General features: G+C 46.4%; 1 protein-coding gene across 2 annotated transcripts in view; it reads right to left on the bottom strand.

Moving 5' to 3' along the window:
- Positions 1 to 21,299, bottom strand: part of NPSR1 (neuropeptide S receptor 1) — a 160,213-nt gene extending 138,914 nt beyond the window's left edge. For both annotated transcript variants that reach the window (XM_042921855.1, XM_042921865.1), the window contains exon 1: positions 21,144 to 21,299. In XM_042921855.1, the coding sequence (XP_042777789.1) occupies positions 21,144 to 21,299 (156 nt within the window). The remainder of the gene's footprint in view (positions 1 to 21,143) is intronic.
- Between the last annotated feature and the right edge of the window lie 2,520 nt (positions 21,300 to 23,819).

Here is a 23,819-nt window from a genome sequence, read left to right as displayed (position 1 = left end):
AGGCAGCAGAGATAGTGAAGGGAAAGATAGCTCTTGACAGTGTGGGAAAGCCTAACTGATTGTTGTTTGTGTCAAGGTTATGCTTCCTTCTTATTCCTCTTCAACAACTTACTTCTATCTGTGGGAGAACTGTCTCTTTCCTTCCAAAAATGAAACATAAATAGGGGAGGAATCCCTGGAAGTTTCTGCTTTATTTACCTTTGGTATTAGGGGAATACCCTGGTAGAGAGTGTGGTGGGTGGGGAATCTGGGTGGGTGGAGAATCTGGGAGTGTGAACAGTGTGGGAGGGTGCAGAATCTGGGGGTGTGAACAGTGTGGGTGGGTAGAGAATTGGGGAGTGTGGAGAGCGTAGGCAAATGGAGAATCTGGGTGAGTAGAGAATCTGGGAGAGTAGAGAGTTGGAGAGTGGACAGTATGGGTGGGTGGAGAACCTGTGTGGGTGGGGAATCTGGGTGAGTGGAGAGTAGGGTGAGTAGAGAATCTGGGAGAATAGAGAGTTGGAGAGTGGAGAGTGCAGGTGGGTGGAGAATCTGGGTGGTGGAGAGTCTGGGAGGCTGGTTTTCAAGGGGAAGGGCATCAGCCTTCGCCACTCACCCACTCTCAGTTTGCGGGCACCCTCATAGGAGATTAATGAGTAGAGCTCCTCCATGACTGCCTTCCTCTTTCTCTCCCCCAAAATCCATCTTCCACATGAGAACGGGCTCCTTCCCTTCTTCAGCATCCTGCGGTGAAGTAGTCGTTGCTCTGCTCCCACAGCAGAGCTACATGAGGGGAGAGCAGCTCTGGGAGGTGTTCCGGATTGCACAGTATGGAATTGGTTTCAGGGTCCAGAGCTAATGTCTCACACTCTTCTTGGTCGTTTTAAAGTGTCAGGAAAGGATATGATTCCTCACACTTTAGGAAGAATAGAAACTCCTCTTGCTGAGCTGTCATGAAAAACGACTTAATGTTTTGGGTAGTTTTTTAAGATAATATTTAAAAAGTGCTTTCCGTATTTTTTCATAAAATTGCACAAGTGAATAACACTGTCATTATCCGAAACGTGGAGAATCAGTCTGAAAAATTTAAGCTTTTTTCTTTCAGAAAGGGGAGATACTTTTTCGTAGTTACTCAGATACATACGATCCAGTCTGAATCAATGTTTATAAAACTCTATTCAATGCCTTCGTAATCTGGATAATAGCAGGATGAGAAAAACTGAGCATAGCCAGCCGCTGTACCAACCAAATGTGGAACAAAAGAAATGAAATGTCTATTTGATTCTCTGTGGCCCTTTTTCAAGGCCCTGTCTTCCAAACATGTAGTTTTGCACTTGGTTTTTGTATATATTGGGAAATTGTTCGGCTCGAAAATAAAGAAAGTCCATTTAACGGTGACTTAAACAAATATTTTTTTCATATAATAAGAAATCTGAAGTTAGGTGGCGGCTGTCTTTGACTCGTCGAACTTGCGTTGGCTTTTCTCTTGCGGTCACAAAGTGGCTGCCACAGTTCCATGCATTGTGTCAGAATTCAAGGCAGACAGAAGGGAAAAAATAAAATGCCAGCCGTATCTTTCTCCTTTTATCAGAAAAGGAGAAACTTTTTCTCAGAAATCTCACAGGCTTTTTAAATTAAGTTTCCCAAACTGAACTACTTTTAACTGCAAGGGACACTAGGACAGTGAGTACTTGGCTGGGAACGTGAGAAGGGATTTGAGATTAGCTATGGGGTCAACCAAACGGCACTGCCCATTCAACGTCTGTTCCCGAGCACACCTTTGCCTTCTCCAGTTTCATCCAAAGCCTTTCACAAATCTGTTGATGTTCTCCAAAATTAGGAAGCCTCATCATTATTTCTCACCAGCACTAGCTATTACAGACTTAAGATTCATGCTAAGCGGCTAATGGTTGATGTCTACTTGTAAAGTAGAATAAAGAAGACCCTAGAAAAGCATTCGTAGAGCTGTGCCTTGAGTTCTTTGTTGATATTTATACCTATCTTAAGTCCACAATAGAGTCCATTCACTCTTTAAGACTCTCCGAGGGGGGTGCCTGGGTGGCGCAGTTGGTTAAGCGTCCGACTTCAGCTCAGGTCACGATCTCGTGGTCCGTGAGTTCAAGCCTGGCATCGGGCTCTGGGCTGATGGCTCAGAGCCTGGAGCCTGCTTCCGATTCTGTGTCTCCTTCTCTCTCTGCCCCTCCCCCCTTCATGCTCTGTCTCTCTCTCTGTCTCAAAAATAAATAAATGTTAAAAAAAAAAAAAAAAAAGACTCTCTGAGGGTCTCATCAGGGCCAGCATGGTTGCTGACACTGGAGACGCAGGATCAAACAAAGTGAAGTTTTGGTCCTCATGAGCATAGTTTCACACACGGATGTGTAATATAATGTCATAGAAGTTGAAGAAGACTCTTGAGGAGATGACGTGTGAGCAAAGACCCGTGTCAAGTGGGACCTTCATCTTTCTGTCCATTTTGATGCATATTTGCTGCTTTTGGAGACTCATCTATCTTGAACTCTGTACTAATCTTCTGAATTTAGATCCTGTTTTGGGTCTTCCTGGGGCTTCAGCTATACTTCCCTTATGCTGTCACTTGGGGATTTATGATTATTAAATGAAACACATTGGGTTGAAAATTAAACTCACGATGTGAATCTCTAGAGAATAAATTTTTTATTAAGGTATAATTTATACAGAAGAAAATTCGCCCTATGAGTGTACAGTTCTGTGAGTTTTGACAGATGTAACCATCCTCACAATCAGGGTGCGAAATAGTTCCAGCATTCAAAAAGATTCCCCTGTGCTCATTGTAGTGTAGCTTTTGCCCACTCCCCGCCCATGGCAACCACCGATTTGTTTTCTGTCCTTAGAGTTTCATTTTTTTTTTTAACAATAACATGTAAATTAAATCATGACAGTCTGTAGCATTTTGAGTCTGATTTCCTTTCACTTGGCATAATGCACTTGAAATCCATTGTGTTGTTTTGTAGATCTGTAAGTTTATTCCTTGTTATTGCTAAGTAATATTCCACTGAATGGGTGTATTATAGTTTGTTTATCCATTCTCCAGCTGCAGGATGTTTGGGTTGTTCTGCTTTCCGGCATCTTTAAATGAAGGCAGGGTAATTATTGACATACAGGCTCTTAGGTAGACATGTGTTTCATTTCCCTTGGGTTAATGCCCAGGAGTAGGATTTGGGGGTTAAACATACAATAAATGTATGTTTAACTTCATAAGAAAATGGCAAAAAGTTTTCCAAAATGTCCTTACCATCTTGCCATCAGCAATGTATGATGGTTCTAATGGCTTCCCATCCTTAACAGTGCTTGATACAGTCAGTATATTTTCATTTTCGCCCTTCTAATAAGTATGTGATGGTATTTCACTGTGGTTTTATTTTGTATTTCCCTAATGACTAAGGATGCTCAACATCTTTTCATGTACTTATTTACCATCTGTGTATTTTCTTTGGTGACATGTCTATTCAAAACTTTTGTCACTTTTTTAAACTGAGATTTTTTTCTTCTTATTGAGCTCTAAGAATTTTTTTATATGTTCTGGATAAAAAGTTCCTACTAGATATATATGTTATTTATAGATATTTTCTCCTAATATGTAATTAGTATTCCTTTTTAAAAATTTTTGTTTATTTGTTTTGAGAGAGAGCAAGAGAGCATGAGCGGGGCGGGGCGCAGAGAGAGAGGGAGAGACAGATTCCCAAGCAGGCTTTGCATTGTCAGGGCAGAGCCCGATGTGGAACTTGAACTCACGAACTGCGAGATCATGACGTGAGCTGAAATCAAGAGTCGGACCCTCAACCGAGACACCCAGGGACCCCAGTCATTTAATTCTCTTTATAGCATCTTTCAAGTTATAGAAGTTCTTAATTTTAATAGAGTCATATTTATCAAATTTTTTCTTTTATGGTTTGTGTCTTCAGTGTTGTGTGTAAGAAACTTCTGCCTAATCCACAGTCACAAAGATTTTCTCCAGTCTTTTCTTCTAGGTATTTTATTTTAGGTTTTAAACTTAGGTAAATGATCCATTTGGGGTTACATCTTAGAAGGTGTAAGCTTTGGGTACGGGTCCACTTTTTACAGGTAGCGATCCACTCATTCCTTGTTCCTGCGCTATTTTTGCTGTTTCCATTGAACTGCTTTTTACCTTGGTCAAAAATTAACTGACCATGTATGTGTGGGCCTATTTCTTTTCCATTTCTGGATGTTTAGCATCCCCTCCATATCTCACTGGAACTTGACAATAAGTCTGTAAACCAGCTAGCATGAGTCCCCTTACTTTATACTTTTTCAGAATTATTATGGCTATTCAATTTCCTTTGCCTTTTCATATACATTTTGGGATCAACTTACGAATTTAAAATTTTTTTTTTTTAACATTTATTTATTTTTGAGACAGAGAGAGACAGAGCATGAACGGGGGAGGGGCAGAGAGAGAGGGAGACACAGAATCGGAAGCAGGCTCCAGGCTCTGAGCCATCAGCCCAGAGCCTGACGGGGGGCTCGAACTCACAGACCGCGAGATCGTGACCTGAGCCGAAGTCGGAAGCTCAAACGACTGACCCACCCAGGCGCCCCAACTTATGAATTTTAACCCCATATCATCTTCCTTCTCTGCCTCAGCCTGCATTCTCTGATTCCCTAAACTCTGCATGTGACCCGACATGATGGTCTCTTGCTTCTTTGTCCCCACTATCAGATAAGACAATCCTTGCTTGAGCACTGACACCTCTTGTTAGGGCATCATAACTGATTCTCGGTCCCCAAGGTCCCCTCCCTACAATCTGTCCAGCACTCTGCAGCCTGATTAACCTCTCTCTGATTAGTTTTCACTGTTAACAGTTTTGCTAATAAAACTTTAAAGATCTTCTTGTCTATAAAAAAAAAAAAAAAAAAAAAAAAAATATATATATATATATATATATATATATATATATATATATATATTGTTTAGTCTAATGGCCCTCTTGGGTCTTTTTTACCTAACTCTTTCATCTAAACCTGAAGCTTCCCTTCTACTTGTCTTCTACAAGATCTATTTGATTTTCTATGCAGAAATGCTTCTTTTCAATCCGTTTATACAACTCCCTGCATGCCCTCCCCATCTTTTCTTCCCTTTTTTTGACTGCAACCTCTTTCTTTATAATTATTGACTAAATGTCTGGTATCTTTCCAAAGGCAAGATACCTGTTTCTTTCATCTCTGTACCCACACCCACCCCCCCCCACCCCCCGCCCAGTGCCTAAGGTAATACTCCATCAAACCAATCCGATTCTCAATTTGGTAGGGCAAAGGGATACATGATATATGGGGAGGGAAAGAATATAGTTGAAAAGATTGTATTCTACATAATTATATGTATGCTTTTGACTTATTGTCAGATATAGTATTTTATTTTAAAATTTAAATTAAATTGAGAACTATTTATGTTTATCTATAGGGATTAAGATCTTAAAAGGCTGAAGTCATTTTAGTAATATTTGTTGAATTAAAGCATTAGTTTACCAGCCCTTCACAACAGTGATATGTCCTTTTTTGGTTCCCTGGTACCTACTATAAGGTCCTCTCCTAAGAAATCAGCTGTAGTCTCACTGTTCACAGGACAGACAGTTTCTGCTGGCAGTGACTAGAGGCAGCAGACAGCAATCCTGTGTGACTGCTCGACTGAGATTCTAGTAGACAGAGCTGAGTCCATTCACCCCACTCAGCAGGTCCTATTGTCCACAGATGGTGGCCTTTGCCTCTGTACTTTGCGGAAGACCTGTATGGCTGGACTTCTATAATCAGGTGTCAGAACACATCAGTGGAGAGCAGGGATGTGAGTGTTAACATCCGCCTTTCCCAATACCTGCCTGATGTCTCGGGGCTCAGAGATGGATGGTTTGCAGACCTGAGGTGTGGAATCTGAGCTAGCAGCATGAAAAGAAGTACAGTTAGACCTCGCATATTGTCTGCTTCGGGTCTAAAGATTTGCCTACACCCACTTCCCTGTCAGACGGTCTTGTGCTGCTCTCAGGAACTCCCCCAAATTGCAGTACCTTTAAAATTCAAATGCAATGGCATGTGGGATAAAGATGAAGACTCTATCCACTCTTATATGCTCACATTAATTTACTGAGACATTACAAATAAACTTGTGACACAAACCATTCTTTTTTTAAAAGTTTATTTATCTTGAGAGAGACAGAGAGTGAGAGAGCAAGTACATGCAAAGGAGGGGCAGAGAGAGAGAGAGGGAGAGAGAATCCCAGGCTCCACGCTGAAGCCAACACGGGGCTCAGTCCCACAAACCGTGAGATCATGACCCGAGCTGAAATCAAGAGGAAGACACTTAACCAGTTGAGTCACCCAGGCGCCCCGTGGCACCAACTGTTTTTTGATGCGCTTTTTCGTTCACCAAAGTATTTCTTGACCATTTTTCTAATATGTGTCAGACACTATGCTGGGGAAGTAGGATCTAGAGTTGTCCTTCCATGACTGACATCTAGTGGTGTGTGTGTGTGTGTTTGTGTGTTTGTGTACGTGTGTGTGTTCATGTGCGTATCTTACATCATATGATGTATGAGTTATGAACATATTCAGGTCAGGTCAAAGAATCTGGGTTTCATCCTGTAGAAGGTGAAGATCAAACCAAACTTTAAGCAGTACACTATGCTCCCCACACTGGGGGTGTTCAATAAAGCTGCATTTCCCATGCCCGTCACCTAATTAATTCTTGCCAGTGGAATTGAGTCAAACTCATGTGCCATTTCAGGGCAGAGCAGATGAGGAAAGGTTTGCGTTCTTCCTTGGAAACCATTTTGTTCTAGAAGGTAGAGTTACAAATTGACCTGCTTGCAACTGGGATGTGAGAGATAAAGCAACTTCTGATGTGCTAAACCACAGATATTCAGGATTTGGTTTTTACTATTGTAGAACCTAACCTATCCTGACTAAAATCAGCAGCAGAATCTTGTTTCTTTTTTCTTCTTTCTTTTTTTCTTTCTAATTTCTTAGGAAGTTCACACTTTCACCTTTTCTCAGATTTCGTGCCCACCTTTGGTTAAAAAACAAGAATGCTATTTTAAACTCTCCTAGAGCTGATGGTAAGTAAAAAAAAAATCATGTGAAATTATGTTGTGGACTATAAAGTGCTGACGGGTGTAAAAGATCCATCATTTTTAAGGCAGCCACCAATATTGCCAAAGTTAGGATAAAAAATAAAAAAGAAAGAAAGAAAGAAAGAAAAGACAAGAACCCTGAGGATTACTCCTTAATGATTTCATCCTGACTTTGGGTGGTTTTGGCCCAGAAGATCTTTTTGCCACAGTAGAAGCCTGTCCTTTCTTCTGCTGGATGGGGCATAATTTCCCATCTCTGTAAATAGCCCTTCTTGTACTGGGCCACTAAGCTTGCCTAGATAAAAAGTAGACATTATATCAAGATGATAAAGTAAGAAATGGAATCTTCTTTAAATATCTGACTCTCCATTTTTCATGGTCTAATTGAGAGAAAAGAAACAGCTCAATTCACCACCACTGTTTGAGGACTTAATGCATATTAAAACTATCCTAAAGGGCTTCAACTGCAGTGATATCTTTTAAAATATTCAAAAGCTTCTTCCATAGAGATAATGGTGGCCCCTCATCTCTCAGAAAGTAGCTTTGGAAAAGAGTGAAACAACTAGTTCCTGGGTATAGAATAGATAATATTTATTGAACCCTTTAGGCCACTCACTCTTCTGAAAGGCTTCACAAGCATTCCATCACTTAACCTGTCACAGCAGCCCTCTGGAGGACATTTAACTGTTCGTGTCATCTATCTGACATGGAAACCATGGCACAGGTAGAAGCGAGCTGCTCAAAGTCACGCAGCTAGATAGTGCTGGCACATGTACCTGACCCCAGCAGTCTGGCTTTAAAGGCTACGCCTGAATAAAACGATGGGGAAGATTCAAGAGCCTGAGTTTACCTGGGGATGACTAAGCTACTTCTGAAATCAGGTCAACTGAGATGTAGAGAAAAGCTAGATTCAATGATAGAGGAATGAAGTTACATTTCTTGGCCACTTGAGTACATGGCTCCAAACACTCTTACCCACTATATCAACAGGATGACAGGGTGACATTTTGAAGCATAAATGGATGTGCCCCTTCCTACCCCTTTGCTGGATCCTTCCCCAGCCCAGGCTGCCAGAGAGCTGTACCCCATCTGGCCTCAGGGTATTATCTTTACCAATGTAGGCAGAGAGAAACAAGTCAAAGTCAGGCTTTCAAAAAAAATGCCTCATGGAGGTTATCTCAAATACCTTGAAAAGAAATAGCTTTTCCCCTTGCAAGAGAATGTGTCTTTTGAGCGTTCAGAGCTGAGAGCTTGGAATAATGAATTCAGAGGAACGCAGTGCAGTCAGCCTCCCCTCCACAAAGAAAGGCTGACGGAGAAGGCCGGTAAGAGAGGACAACAGTGGTATAGAATGTGAGGAAGGGTAGACACTGATGAGAGGGTATTACATTGCCCCCTCCAAAGACCAGCACAAAACAAGGAAGACATAACACCCTCTGAGTTTGGGAGCACAGGATTAAAAGGGCGCTGAAGTCCACTTACTGTATAGGAACCAGGGAATGGCAGTCTCTGGGGGCTTTCCCAGCTATCATGAGGTAGGAGTGGTACAGATATGATCGTCGCGTGGGTAGAGGCGGCACCAGAGACGACATCACTGTGTTTCCCACCGCCCGGAGCTGGGAGGGGAGGACACAAAAACTGAGCCAGGATTGAGAGAGGGAAAGAGGGAGCTATGAACACCCGTGTGCCTAAAGGAAGTGTGACAGAGGTACCCTGCCTCAGAACGCGGTGTAGCCCCGAGGGCCCGATGGGGATCCAGGCGAGGGTCTGGACCAAGGATGTCCACTTCTGAAGGCCAGAAATGACTTTTCGTCTCCGCTGAGGCCGACTTGCCCAGATCCCTCCTCAGGGCGGACCCCCACACTTACCCCCATCACACACATGTGAACACATCACAGAGACAGCATCCCGAAAGCCGAGACACCTTCCCTGAGTCAGAAAATGGGAAAGCCCTTCGGGGGCGGAGAAACCGCAATTCTGAGTTCGCTTGGCACTGACGAAGATCACGTCTCCTGCCATCGGATGCGTGAGCAATGCGAAGGGAAATTTAGTTGAGCAGGTGTTCCTTTCTCACAAACTAGAGTCCAGAGCTCGGGAATTGCAGGGCGTCCCCATCCCCGAGGAGCCCGCCAGCAGCAGCTGTGTCTTTCTCAAGGACACAGAGTAAAATTGGAGGAGGCAGAGCTTACCCAGTAGGGGGTGGGGAGTGTAGCGCTGGGTGTGCACAGCAGAAACAGGCAGGAAATAGCAGACCCTTAACAGTTACTTAAGTGAGCAAAACTAGTAGTCGTTTCCTCACCAACAGCCACATGTTCAACTGCACGAATGTACTGAAAATGAACACACCGAGTGAAACCATACAGGAGGGCAAACACAAACGCATGAGGTGAAGGCCAGCCCTTTGTTGTCATCTGCCGGAGATCACACGGGAAGGTCAGGGACCGAGGGCTCCTGGATTCCAGGAAGGGCATCAGTGACAACTGTCCTGGCATCCAAGACGGAAGGTGACAAACAAGTCCCCAACAGGTGGGACAGGACAAGAGGAGGGTTCAGGCCAGCGGGCAAAAAGGAGCTGACATGACAGTCACTGTCATTTGAGGTGAAAATGCTGGTACTTAGTAGGTAGGTCAAGTTCTTTTTTTTTTTTTTTTTAATTTTTTTTTTAACGTTTATTTATTTTTGAGAAAGAGAGAGACAGAGCATGAACGGGGGAGGGTCAGAGAGAGAGGGAGACACAGAATCTGAAACAGGTTCCAGGCTCCGAGCTGTCAGCACAGAGCCCGATGCGGGGCTCGAACTCATGGACCACGAGATCATGACCTGAGCCGAAGTCAGCCGCTCAACTGATTGAGTCACCCAGGCGCCCCAGGTAGGTCAAGTTCTTAGAAATGAGTTGTCAACCGAAATACAGTGAAAAGAAGCAAGTCTTCGTAAACTTTTTCAATTGAGCTCTTGCTAAAACCTCGTGTGAGATAAGGACATGAGTTGAAACAGAATTTGCTATTGTTATATTCAAAGAGGAAAGGTGTAGCAAGAATATTAACAATAAGACAGTAGACAAGAGGTTGCACTAACAAAGGGGGGGGGGGAAACATGTCCAATCACCCTCAAGCACTTAGCGGCAACCATTTACATATAAACAATAGTTAGACTAATGGCATATCATTTGTTAACTACTTACTGAAGGAGATTCAATAAAAGATCGTCATTAGGTAACGTTTAGCAATCTTGGTTGATGTTTTTTCCCTCACCTGAGAGTAATAAAAATGAGTTCATCTGCATTAAAATATAATTTTGCCAATTTACTCATTCAGACCGGTTTCTCTCCCAGTTACTTTGAGTTAATTTTCTCATCATTAAGAGATACTGGAAGCATTGCTAGCACCTTCAAGGGCAAAATGAAGAGTTCCATCTTTGCCTTCCACTTGGACAGGTTTATATTCACCTCCTCCGTTCACTTTCTGATTAGCCAGGTCCCATCCTCCTAGGGAATTTCTGGTAGAGTTTAATGCTATCACTGGGAGCTGAAGAGGTGAAGCGGATGGGACCCTGAAATTGGAAACTGAAAGGGCGGGCCTACGCCAGCCGACTCCATCTTGTTCTGTGTCCTCCACCTTGAGTGACTATGTCCCCAACATGACCCCTTTTCCGGGAAAATCGCAGAAACCTCAGACCGCGCCTCCTCCCCTTGAGTAACCTCCCGCTCACCTGTTCAAACTTCCCGATCAAAACACGCCCAGCGACCTGCGTAACAGGACTCCGACCCTTCCCCAGCCAATCGGCCGAGGCCACAACCCTTCCCCAGCCAATCGGCTGAGGCCACAGCCATTACCTAACCAACTGCCCCTAGACCCCTATAAAACCTTTGTGCTTTTGAAACTCGCTCTCTCTCCCTGGTATCTCACCGCTGCGTCGGTGCAGGTAGGGGATTGAGCTCGAGCTAGCTCGAATAAAGGTTCTTTTGCTTTTGCATCGGACTCGGCTCCCTAGTGGTCTTTGGGGATCACGAATTCTGGGCATAACATTTGGGGGCTCGGCCCGGGATCCCCAAGACCCCCGAGGGACCCCCGACCCGGAGAGGCTGACTGGTCACGGTTAGTGTCTATCTGTTTGTTCTGTCTTTTCTGTGTGAGCTCATTTCTGGAATTCTGGTAGTGCCCGACGAGGTCTAAGTGGACGCACAGGAGGACCACGGGCCGGGAGTTTCGGAAGACGTTCCGATTCTCCCTTCTGGAGGGACGTGGAATCCCCTCAAAGGTCTGAGACGAGGCGGGTCGCTCCCGCTGGTCGGCGTGAGGCCGTCGTCTTTGGAGGGACGTGGAATCCCCTCATCGGTTTTGGAGGGACATGGAATCCCCTCAAATGTCTAAGCTAGCTTTCAGTTTTGCTTCCATGGAGTTGGAAGACTTTCTAGGGGCCCTCTGTTTGTCTGTTTTTGTGTTTCTCTGTTTTGTTCTGTGGACTTACTGGACGGACGTTATGGGACAGACTCAGACTACTCCTCTAAGTATTATGATTGATCACTTTAAGGATGTGAGGGGAAGAGCTAACAACCTCAGTGTGGAAGTCCGAAAGGGTCGGTGGCAGTTTTTTTGTTCTAGTGAGTGGCCAACTTTCAATGTCGGATGGCCACCAGAGGGGACCTTCGACCTCCCTACCATCCACCAAGTCAGGAGTATCATCTCTCGGCCTAAGACGGGCCATCTTGATCAGCTCCCTTACATTATCACTTGGCAGGACCTTGTAGAAGACCCACCCTCTTGGCTTAAGCCCTTCCTAGCCCCGCTCCCTCCGGAGCCAAAACCCATTCTTGCTTTGCAGGGGACAAAGAAGAAGAAAAGTCTTATCCAGCCTTCAGCACCCCTCTACCCTGTCTTACAGAGGGGTACTGAAGAAGAATTAATTTTTCCTCCCCCGTATAACCCCTCTAGGATGCTGGAAGAACACCATCCTCCCCCTTCGGGGGAGGCAGACGCTGTTCCGAGAGCGGGAGGCGGAAACGCTCCAGTGGGAAGCCCGCCCTTTACCAAAGGGCTCAGAGGGAGCAATCCGCCTCTGCCGCCGACTCCACTATTCTGCCCCTGCGAGCCACCGGACCCCCAGACGCGGAGGGGAGTCAGCCCCATCACTATTGGCCTTTCGCCACTAGTGACCTCTACAATTGGAAAGCTCAGAATCCTAAATTTTCTGAGAAACAGGCAGGGCTTATTGATTTATTAGACTCTGTTCTTTTTACCCATCAGCCCACGTGGGATGATTGCCAGCAGCTTTTGCAGGTCCTGTTCACGACTGAAGAAAGAGAAAGAATCCTCAATGAGGCCTGAAAACTAGTTCCGGGCGCAGACGGGAATCCCGCCACCAACCAGGCTCAGATAGATGCCTCCTTCCCCTTAACTCGGCCCCAGTGGGATTTCAACACGGCAGAAGGTAAGGAGAGGCTCCGGGTCTACCACCAGACTCTAATGGGAGGTCTCCGAATGGCTGCTAGAAAGCCAACCAATTTGGCCAAGGTAGGAAATGTACAACAGGGAAAAGATGAATCTCTGGCTGCCTTTTTAGAACGGATCATGGAGGCATTCCGTACCTATACCCCCATGGATCCAGAGGCCCTGGAAAGCAAGGCAGCTGTTATCATGGCCTTTGTAAACCAATCGGCCATAGACATTAGGAGAAAATTACAGAAAATAGATAGACTAGGAGAAAAAAGTCTGCAGGACTTACTGGTGGTAGCCGAAAAGGTATATAAAACCGGGAGCCTCCTGAGGACAAGCAGGCTCGAGCCATGGCGGCTGCCAGCAGTAAGCAGACTCGAGACCTGGCCAGAATACTACTAGCTACCACTGCTGACTCCCCTGAGGAACGAGACCGCCGTCTCTGGCAGCTGGCAGACGATGCAAGAAAAGGTAAAGGAACCACCAAGGGGGGAAAGCAGAGGCTGCAGAAAGATCAGTGCACATACGGCAAGGAGATAGGGCATTGGGCCCGAGATTGTCCAAAAAGGGCCAGCGGGAAGGGAAGCAAGACTGATCGAGTAAAAGTCCTAGAGCTAGATGAACTAAGTGATTAGGGGAGTCGGGGTTCGGACCCTCTCCCCGAACCCAGGGTAACTCTTAAAGTGGAGGGGACCCCTGTTGACTTCCTTGTCGACACCGGAGCACAACATTCGGTCCTCCACACCCCACAAGGAAAACTAGCCAGCGAGAAGTCCTGGGTACAAGGGGCAACTGGTATGAGCCAGTATTCATGGACTACCCAAAGAACAGTAGATTTGGGAACGGGCCGGGTATCCCACTCCTTTATGGTAATACCAGAATGCCCCTACCCGCTGTTAGGACGGGACTTATTGACCAAGATTGGAGCTCAGATAACTTTCAGACAAGGGGGGGCTCAGGTCACCGATGGCAAGGGCCACCCCATCCAGGTACTGACCATGAAACTGGAGGATGAATACCTCCTCCACCAGGAGGCGCTCCCGAGAGAGGATAATATAGACAGATGGCTACAAGAATTCCCCTCGGTTTGGGCAGAGACGGGGGGAATGGGACTAGCCGCTCACAGGACCCCAGTCCTGGTAGAGCTCAAGCCAGGAGAGAGTCCGGTAAGGATCAAACAATACCCCATGTCTCAGGAGGCCCGGAAGGGGATCCAGCCACACATCCGGAGACTACGAAGCCTAGGGGTACTAGTTCCTTGCCAGTCTGCCTGGAACACCCCCCTACTGCTGGTCAAAAAGCCTCACACAAATGACTACCTACCGGTACAAGACCTCCGGGAAGTAAATAAGAGGGTCGCGGACATACACCCAACTGTTCCCAACCCATATACTCTCTTGAGCTCCTTGGCGCCCTCCAGGGTCTGGTATACTGTACTAGATTTAAAGGAAGCCTTCTTCAGTCTGCCGCTGGCACCCCAGAGCCAACCCCTGTTCGCCTTCGAGTGGCATGATCCGGAGGAGGGCTACAGTGGGCAACTCACCTGGACACGGCTACCTCAGGGATTCAAAAATTAACCCACCATCTTCGACGAGGCACTACACGAGGACCTGGGTGAGTACAGAAGGGAGCACCCTGGCCTCACCCTTCTACAGTACGTAGATGACATCCTGATTGCTGCCGACAGGGCCAAAGACTGTGAACAAGGGACCCAGGACCTGCTGGCTACCCTGGGGGCCTTAGGGTACCGGGCATCCGCGAAGAAGGCTCAGATATGCAGGGAGAGGGTAAGTTACCTGGTATATATCCTGGAGGGCGGACAGCAGTGGTTATCAGATGCCAGAAAAGAAACTGTCCTAAAGATCCCTACTCCCACCTCCCGAAGAGAAGTGAGGGAATTCCTAGGATCAGCCGGCTACTGCCGCCTCTGGGTTCCAGGTTTTGCTGAGATTGCCAGGCCCCTGTATGAAGCTACCAAAGAGGGGAAAACATTTAAATGGACTGAAAAAGAAGAAATTGCCTTTAATCAGTTAAAAAAGGCCCTCCTAAGTGCCCCAGCCCTGGGCCTACCAGACATTATGAAACCCTTCCACCTCTTTGTAGACGAACATAAGGGAATAGCAAAAGGGGTTCTAACTCAAGCCTTAGGCCCCTGGAACCGCCCAGTGGCTTACCTGTCTAAGAAACTAGACCCAGTGGCTGCCGGCTGGCCACCATGCCTAAGAATTATTGCGGCGACAGCACTCCTAGTCAAGGATTCAGACAAGCTGACCCTAGGACAGGAGATCTGGATCACGACCCCACACGCCATTGAAGGGGTCCTGAAACAGCCTCCGGATAGATGGATGAGCAACACATGTGTGACTCATTACCAGAGCCTCCTACTCAACCCTCCACGAGTGCGGTTCCACCCCAGTGCAGCCCTCAATCCTGCAACCCTGCTGCCCGACCCTGACCTAGGTGCTCCACTACATGACTGTGCGGGAATCCTGGAACAAGTACATGGATTCCGGATGGACCTGACCGACCGGCCCCTCCCCGATGCCGAGGCTACTTGGTTCATTGATGGCAGCAGCTTTGTGCGAGACGGACACAGGTATGCGGGTGCAGCGGTGGTCACCGAAACGGACACCTATGGGCGGAGGCTCTACCCTCTGGAACGTCAGCTCAGAGAGCAGAGCTCATAGCCCTCACCAAGGCGCTGATGCTGGGAGCTGGAAAACGGCTTAACATCTACACAGACAGCCGTTATGCATTTGCCACAGCTCATATTCATGGGGCAATTTATCAGGAGAGGGGGTTACTGACGGCAGAAGGACAGACCATAAAAAATAAGCAGGAGATACTTAACCTGCTTACGGCCTTATGGCTTCCTGCCAAGCTAGCCATTATCCACTGCCAAGGGCACCAAAAACCTGATAACCCAGTAGCTAGAGGTAATCGAAAGGCTGACCAGGCAGCCAAGGCAGTAGCCCTTACTCCAGTCCCCACCATGACCATACAACTACCGGACCCGGGAGACCCAGTTTTACCAGACCAGCCCAAATACTCCCAGGAGGAGTTACAGCAGATCAAGAAACTCCCCATGGCCCAGGAGATAAAGGGATGGTGGTATACACCTAACAAGGAGCTCGTGCTGCCAGACCAGCTCGGATTCTCAATATTAGAGCACATGCATTGGTCTACTCACATGGGGGCCCGAAAATTAAAAGATTTAATCCGACATGCCGGAATCAAGATTCACCAACAGGACACCAAAATAGAGCAAGTTGTATCTGCCTGCAAGACCTGCCAACTCACCAACGCGAGAGCCACATCAAATAAAAAAGGAACCAGGCTCAGAGGCACCAGACTGGGAGCCCAATGGGAAGTCAACTTCACTGAAGTCAAACCAGGAAAGTATGGTTATAAATATCTTTTAGTATTTACAGACACCTTCTCTGGCTGGGTGGAGGCATACCCAACCAAGCATGAAACGGCTCAGACGGTGGCTAAGAAGCTACTAGAAGACATCTTACCCAGGTATGGTTTTCCTGCCATGGTAGGATCAGACAATGGACCAGCTTTTATTTCACAGGTAACACAGGTAGTAGCCAAGGTGGTGGGGGCAAACTGGAAATTACATTGTGCTTATAGGCCCCAGAGCTCAGGACAGGTAGAAAGAATGAATAGAACCCTAAAAGAGACCCTTACCAAATTAACCATGGAGACTGGCGGGGACTGGGTGACTCTCCTACCGTACGCTCTTTACCGGGTTAGAAACACTCCTTACACTCTGGGTTTTACTCCCTACGAGATCATGTTTGGCAGGCCACCCCCTGTTATTCCCAGCCTTCGAGCTGAACTTATTGCTGAGTTTAAAGATCAAGAACTTTTTCTTTCCTTGAGAGGGCTCCAGAGGGCGCACGAGGACATTTGGCCGCGCCTCCGTGCCATCTATGAGGCTGGCCCGACCCCGACACCTCATCAGTACAGGCCAGGAGACTGGGTCTACGTCAAGAGGCACCACCGAGAGACCCTCGAGCCGCGCTGGAAGGGACCCTACATCGTGGTGCTGACAACCCCCACCGCTCTCAAAGTAGACGGCATCGCGACCTGGGTCCATCACACCCATGTTCGGCCAGCGGACCCCTCCTCGATCCGGAAGGACTTCGTCACGCGATGGGCCATCAGTCGGGACCAACACAACCCGCTCAAGCTCAAGCTACAGCGCATTTGACCCACCTAATATTGGTAACTCTATTAACTCTGCTTGTCATTGCTCATGCTGCCGGGAGTTCCCACGCCCCCCAAAACATGACCTGGCAGATCATAGACACCAGCTCAGGGACAATACTTAATCAGACCTCCCAGAGCCATCCCAGGGACACTTGCTTCCCAGAACTTTGTGTAAACCTCCAAACTCTGTTCTCCTTGTCACCATAAATGCAGCAGGTCCCATGATTGGGTCCCTAAGCTACATGACAAGGGGGGAATGAAAGGGCGGGCCTATGCCAGCCGACTCCATCTTGTTCTGTGTCCTCCACCTTGAGTGACTATGTCCCCGACATGACCCCTTTTCCGGGAAAATCGCAGAAACCTCAGACCGCGCCTCCTCCCCTTGAGTAACCTCCCGCTCACCTGTTCAAACTTCCCGATCAAAACACGCCCAGTGACCTGTGTAACAGGACTCCGACCCTTCCCCAGCCAATCGGCCGAGGCCACAACCCTTCCCCAGCCAATCGGCTGAGGCCACAGCCATTACCTAACCAACTGCCCCTAGACCCCTATAAAACCTTTGTGCTTTTGAAACTCGCTCTCTCTCCCTGGTATCTCACCGCTGCGTCGGTGCAGGTAGGGGATTGAGCTCGAGCTAGCTCGAATAAAGGCTCTTTTGCTTTTGCATCGGACTCGGCTCCCTAGTGGTCTTTGGGGATCACGAATTCTGGGCATAACAGAAACTATGAAAGAAACCGGGGCTTGAGCTGGGAACCTTGAACCCAGGACCACATAGGATTGGTAACATGAAGCCAATGATAGAGGAAGGGGGTGGCGAACTCACCTCTAACCTTCTTGCCTATATCCAAGGACATGGTTACACAGCAGAGTAGGCTAGAGCAGTGGGGAGTGGCGGTAAGACTTTGGGGGTGGAAATGGGAAGAAGGGAAAAGGTCTAAGCCTGTGGAAGGAAAAGCTAACCATACCTACCCAGGGATGTCTTTTCTCCTGCCAAGAGAGCTTTGGAGTTCAGAGGAGAACCTGAAGGCTAAGCAGGAAACTAAGTCAGAAGCCCAGGTGTGTGGACTAAACAGGACTGCTGAGACTAGTAAGGCTGCAACACGGTAAGTACAGTTTCTCGGGCCTAGATCAGTAGTAGGTTCTAGTCTATGGCACCACAACGAATTCCATACCCCATCCACTGGCATCCATAACTTACCTTGGTCATGTTGGCTTAGAAATGAGACAAGGATGATTCGAATGTTCCTGCAGAGAAGGACTTTGGCCAGTACAGAGCGTAGAGACGAGGCAAGGCAGGGGCTGCCATGTGCAGTCATGGTTGATAAGATACCCACTCCCCCAACTCTGTTACGGAGCAAGCAAGCTTTCTATTAGCCAATCTGACAAAATGTGGGCAGTTGACAGAAACAGAATACCACACTTCATTTGTGTAGTAAACATTTATTATGTCTAGCCTGGTGCTGGTTTCTGGGGAATAGGAAACAGAAATCAAGCATTCCTTTCCCTCAAGGAGCTTAATGACTATTAGATATCTCCTAGGCACGTACTGAAGTAGCAGCTGAAGACAGATTAAGTGGCAAGAAGACAGTTACACTCCTTGGCACGACTGGAACTCAGAGGAGAGATGGGTCAAGGGGGGCTTCGAGGAGGAAGCAATTCAAGAGGAGACTTAAGAGCGGGTAGAATTTATATAAACACAGATGAAGGTGGAAGGCAAGTCCAGGTGGAAAAGAGACACCATAGTGTGTGAGAATTAAAGGAGATACTTCACAGAAGTCCTTTAGAAAGATTCCTGGCACCAAGAAAGCCCACAGCAAATGAAATGCAAGGCTATTCCTGTTACTGTTGGTTCTATTACTTTTACTGCTGATACCATTTGTTTTATTTTTATATTTACTGCTTTCGGTAGAGAACGGGGATTAAAAATACACGTTTGAGAGACAGTAAAGAGGAGCGGTTCTGGCTTTCTTCTTGAGAAGTCTGTGAAATCAAAGGACCAATGAATAAGGGTTTGCATCACCATTGTTCCTGTATCGCCAATGTAACAGAACTGCCCTGTTCAGAGAGGACCCTGGGGAAAGGTTACCCTGAAACATTTAAGCTAGGTTCCCACAAACACCAGCACCTGCCTTGTAACTACAAATCACTGTGTTTTAGTCAATGATTGCATGGGTCAAAAGTGAAACGTTCTAAGCTCCCAGACAAACAATTCTTCTCTTTTATCCTCTTTTCCTTGTACACTGGTCCAGGTGTTTGAGGGCAAACATGAAAAGGAAGGAGATTTAAAAGAAAAAAGTGATAGGATTCTCCTTAGTGCCCAGAGATGGTGTTGCTAGGACAGAGTATAAACACTAGTAGAGAACCAGCGGGGGAGGGGGGGGGGTGAGGGGGGGTGGTTTGTCTGAATATTCAAAATATCCCCTTAGGAGCTATATTCAAAAAATGGCCAATGAGATTTCAGTGGAGACTGAGTATTGCCTTATTGCTGATTATTATCCCTGTTGCAATGGCCATTCTCTCTTCATTCTGTTTACTGTCATGTTTTATAAATATCAGAGAGGCTTCAGAAGCAGTGTCACTGAGAAGGAGCTGTGTCTGTCTCCTGGGTGCACAGAGCCTGCTTCCCCAAGACAGAATCTCTGGGTCTGCAAGCTGATTTCATAAAGGGGATTATTCAGTCAAAGGTAAATGACAACAAACTCCAATTTCAGTTTCTATTTTCTGTCTTGGAGCTGGGCAGCTGGGCAGGGTGTGTGCATGCATTAGGAGGTGGTTCTGAGGGGCTGGACCCATGGAGCCAGCCTAAGTGACTTGTTCAGGCTCTGCTTTGTTATTTTGTCTCTTGGTTTTTGAGGAGCAGGAGGCTGCCTTCCGAGATTGCTCCCTGTTGAAAGTTTTATTTTGAGGGGCGCCTGGGTGGCTCAGTCGGTTAAGCGGCCGACTTCGGCTCAGGTCATGATCTCACGGTTTGTGAGTTCGAGCCCCGCGTTGGGCTCTGTGCTGACAGCTCAGAGCCTGGAGCCTGTTTCGGATTCTGTGTCTCCCTCTCTCTGACCCTCCCCGGTTCATGCTCTGTCTCTCTCTGTCTCAAAAATAAATAAATGTTAAAACAAAATTAAAAAAAAAAAAAAGAAAGTTTTATTTTGAGTGTTTGCAAAGAAGCAAAGCTCCGGTAGAGAGGTGGATGTTACAGTAATTCTATTTTGTGGGGTAAAAACTAAATCATTTCGGGGCGCCTGGGTGGCTCAGTTGGTTGAGCGTCCGACTTCAGCTCAGGTCACGATCTTGCGGTCCGTGAGTTCGAGCCCCGCGTCGGGCTCTGGGCTGATGGCCCAGAGCCTGGAGCCTGCTTCCGATTCTGTGTCTCCCTCTCTCTCTGCCCCTCCCCCATTCATGCTCTGTCTCTCTCTGTCTCAAAAATAAATAAATGTTAAAAAAAAAAAAAAACTAAATCATTTCAAGAACACCCAGAGGACTAAAAAAAAAAAACTGCTAGAATGTTTTTTTTTTTTTTTTTTTTGAAGTATTTTCCTTTTTGGTATAAAAAACCAGTTGGAGACCTGGGAATTACTGCCACCACTTAAAGCACATTCAGGCAGCGTGTGAAATACCCTGACAGGCCTGCCTTCTGATACAAGAAGCAGAGAACTGTCGTTTTCCAGATGCCTGATTTCTGACCAATCTTGTTGCAAAAGAGGGAACAGGATTAGGTTAATGAGGATCATTTCCTCAGTATGGCCCTTGGATGCTTTGAAGGTGAAATTCACCAAAGTCGGATTCCTCCTTTGTTCTAGGAGGCAACTTGTTGCAAAGGATGGCACCACAAACTACAATCAAAGAATCTATTTCTCACTGATGTTCAAAGCATAGGTTCAATAAGAGTATGGACCTTCCCTCCTTACTGCTTACGTCTTCGTTTGCACCAGGCACTGTCCTGGGGGATGTGGGCTTTCCACACCTCTGATGTTCCTAGCAGAAAACTCACGGCAATAACCCCTACAAGAAACAGGCAATATTTCAAGCACTACTATAGAATTAATTAAAAGTGCTTTTATCTAAGGGGGGGGAGTAAAATCATCCACTTTGCAGACTCTTAGGCATGAAGTTAACATAAATGTTACTCAAGATTCACATGTTTTCAGCAGCAGCAGCAGCAGAACAAAAGACCAGTATTCAGAAAAAAACTACACTATAGGTCCTTAGACAATATGAAAAACTCTTTGCCTTAGCTCATTGGTTGTTGTTGTTGTTGCTTTTTTTTTTTTCCTTTTACTCTTTTCGGTAGGGAAAACAAACTATACCCATTCACAGTATTGGCAATGATAGTTTAATTGGGTCTCTTAAATTCTACTTGTCTCATTTAAAATCCGTTCAGACTGGAAAGCAGGAAACTTACCTTAAAGGAGTAGTAGAAGGAGCCCCACTCCTCCCCTTCCACCACTTCAGTGAAAGTCATCGTTTCGGTGCAGAGGGCTGGGGAAGCATCCGGGGTCTGCGTGGTCCCGCTGGAGCCCTTGGAGTCCGGGCTGCCCTCCGTGAGGTTGGCTGGCATGGTTCAGGTGGAGTTGAGCCTGGCTGTCCTGGCTCCTGCAGCCCAGGAAGAGTCCAGCTCCCCTCTGAGAGCTGGCCAGCAGCTGCAGTTCTGCACCTGCTCTGGCTCCTAAGGCTTCTGGCTGGAGCTCAGCTGAGCAGAGGCACGGAGCCCTCCCAGAGCCCACCTCCCTGAAGAGCTCTGCCTGACACCAGGGAGGATCCTTGTGCTGCTCTCTCCTCAGCAGTTATGATCCAGTAGCCAACACAGCCTCTTCACCCCCAAGTCCCGCCCACCCATGGCGGGGCCTCGACCCAGGGCAGGTCTGAGACACCCCCACCCCCCACCCCGAGCGATCCACGTGGCTCCTGAGACAGGCCTCCCTGCCGGGCTATGCTTTCCTTAACTTCCAGAATGGACTCCCACTTCTGCTCCAGCTTCAACAGTACAGGAACTTGGACTCAACAGCAGACTGATTAATTCAGATCGTGTTGGATCTTCTGATAATCAAATCATAATTATGCATCTGCCTCAGCTGCGCTTGCCTTCTGACTTACAATACTCTCCTAACCATTTACTTAGTAGCCTGCACATTATTTCAATGAACGTGGGGGAAATAGCACATTTGTATTTATTCTAGATTTTCGCAGGGCACTTCTCAGAAAAGCCTGGGGTCTGTGTTTGTCAATAAGCTATGACTCTTGGTGATGTACCTGGAAACGGTGCCTGGTAAATCCTCTGATCACCTTGTTCTTTCATTGGATATCCAAGCAACTCTGTGAGATAGGCAGGGGACGCTTCTGTATGTTCTCACTGTACCCTAGAGGAGATTTACCCAGAGGTGAAATGACTTGCCCAAGATCCCACAACTGGTGACGGAAATGAGATAATAACTCATCTCTTCAGAAATTCCTAGACATTTGGTCCCTTTACCAGAACGTACGCTGATTTGCATCAAATATCAAATGGCTATTGAGGCACGAAGTTAACATAAGGAAGGGTAACAAGCCAGGTGTAAAACAACAAAAGCTGCTTATATTGAAACCAACCATAACTGCCTGATTACTTTCACGGAAAATGCTCCAAATACAGGTGGCCGTTGGTTATGGACACCAGTATTAAAAGAAGCAGGTTTAGTGATGATCATAAAAAACTGTAGCCCCCATGAAATTGACTGGGAAAACTTTAGCATAATCTCTCCAGACCAAGAAGAATATAGAGAGTTATAGATGAGAAGATATTAAGTCTATACTGAAGAGATAGCAATTGGCACCGGCCTGATCCCCTGAGCTCAGGACTGACCTCCTGAACTCAGGACTGACTTTCTGAACTGTCTGTCAACCTTACCTTTTAGAATCTAATGACCTGCTGGAACAGAAAAAGAAACATTTGAGGAAGATGGCTGCAGGAAGACTCAAAAAGTGCCAGAGAGTGTCACAGCCTCATTACAATCTTAAAATCCCCCTTGGAATATTTATTCTAAACCCTAATAAAAGGAGCCAGCTTTCCCTTGTTCAGAGAGACCCGACTTTGGGAATCATTCTCGGTGATCTATAGTCCACCAAGGAGCGGATCCACTTTGGTCCAGTAACAAGGGACAGCAAATAGGGAGCTGTCTAGAAAAGTGGACAAGCCATGGGTTCCCAGGGGAAAGAGTCAAAACAGAACAACAACTGGGGCACCTGGGTGGCTCGGTAGGTTGGGCATCCTACTTTAGCTCAGGTCAGGATCTCACGGTTTGTGGGTTTGAGCCCCACATCGGGATCTCTGCTGAGCACGCTTCAGATCCTCTGTCAGCTTCTCTCTCAGGCCCTGCCCCATTCATGCTCTGTCTCTGTCTCTCTCTCCGACTCAAAATAAATAAATAAACTTCAGAAAAATTCATTAAAAAAAAATACACAGGACAATAACCAACAGCAAAATGAGTAAAGAAAATTCTGACTGGCAAATAAACATGAAAAGATGCCCAGCCGTATTAAAAATTAAGGAAAAGCAACTTAAAACAATAACACAAAATTTTTACCTGTTGGCATAGGGAAAACTAGGGTTTGACTACCCCAAGTATTGACAAGGATGAGAAGAAATGGGTATACCTTCTCACTTCTGTGAGAGGTAGCTGACATGGTCACTTTGAAGAGCAATTGGGCAGTATCCAGTAAAGTTGAAATTACAGAACCTATAATGCATCATTCCATTTCTTACTGCTAGTAATTTTCCATCTCTATCAGGGTTACTCATGTGTATTTAATTTGGGGAATTTCGTTGCACTGCACACATAAAATGTATGCACTTTTCTATAGATATGTTTTACTTCAATAAAAATTTGTAAAACAAAATCTGTGAGAAACTTCTGGGAAAGGGAAGAAGCTGGTTAGTCATAATGTGGTGAGGGTGAAGAGAGAGAAAATACTAGATGCCAAAATGGACAGGGAATAAGTGGAAAGAGAACTTTCTGGTTGTGTTGTTTTCTCTCCACTCATGGTCCAGATGGATCATTTTTTTTTTTATTTTGATCTGTGGTTACCCAAGAGAAATATTTAT

Source organism: Panthera leo, chromosome A2 (genome assembly GCF_018350215.1).
Source record: "Panthera leo isolate Ple1 chromosome A2, P.leo_Ple1_pat1.1, whole genome shotgun sequence".
NCBI lineage: Eukaryota > Metazoa > Chordata > Mammalia > Carnivora > Felidae > Panthera > Panthera leo.
This window is presented reverse-complemented; position numbering and strand designations above follow the sequence as displayed.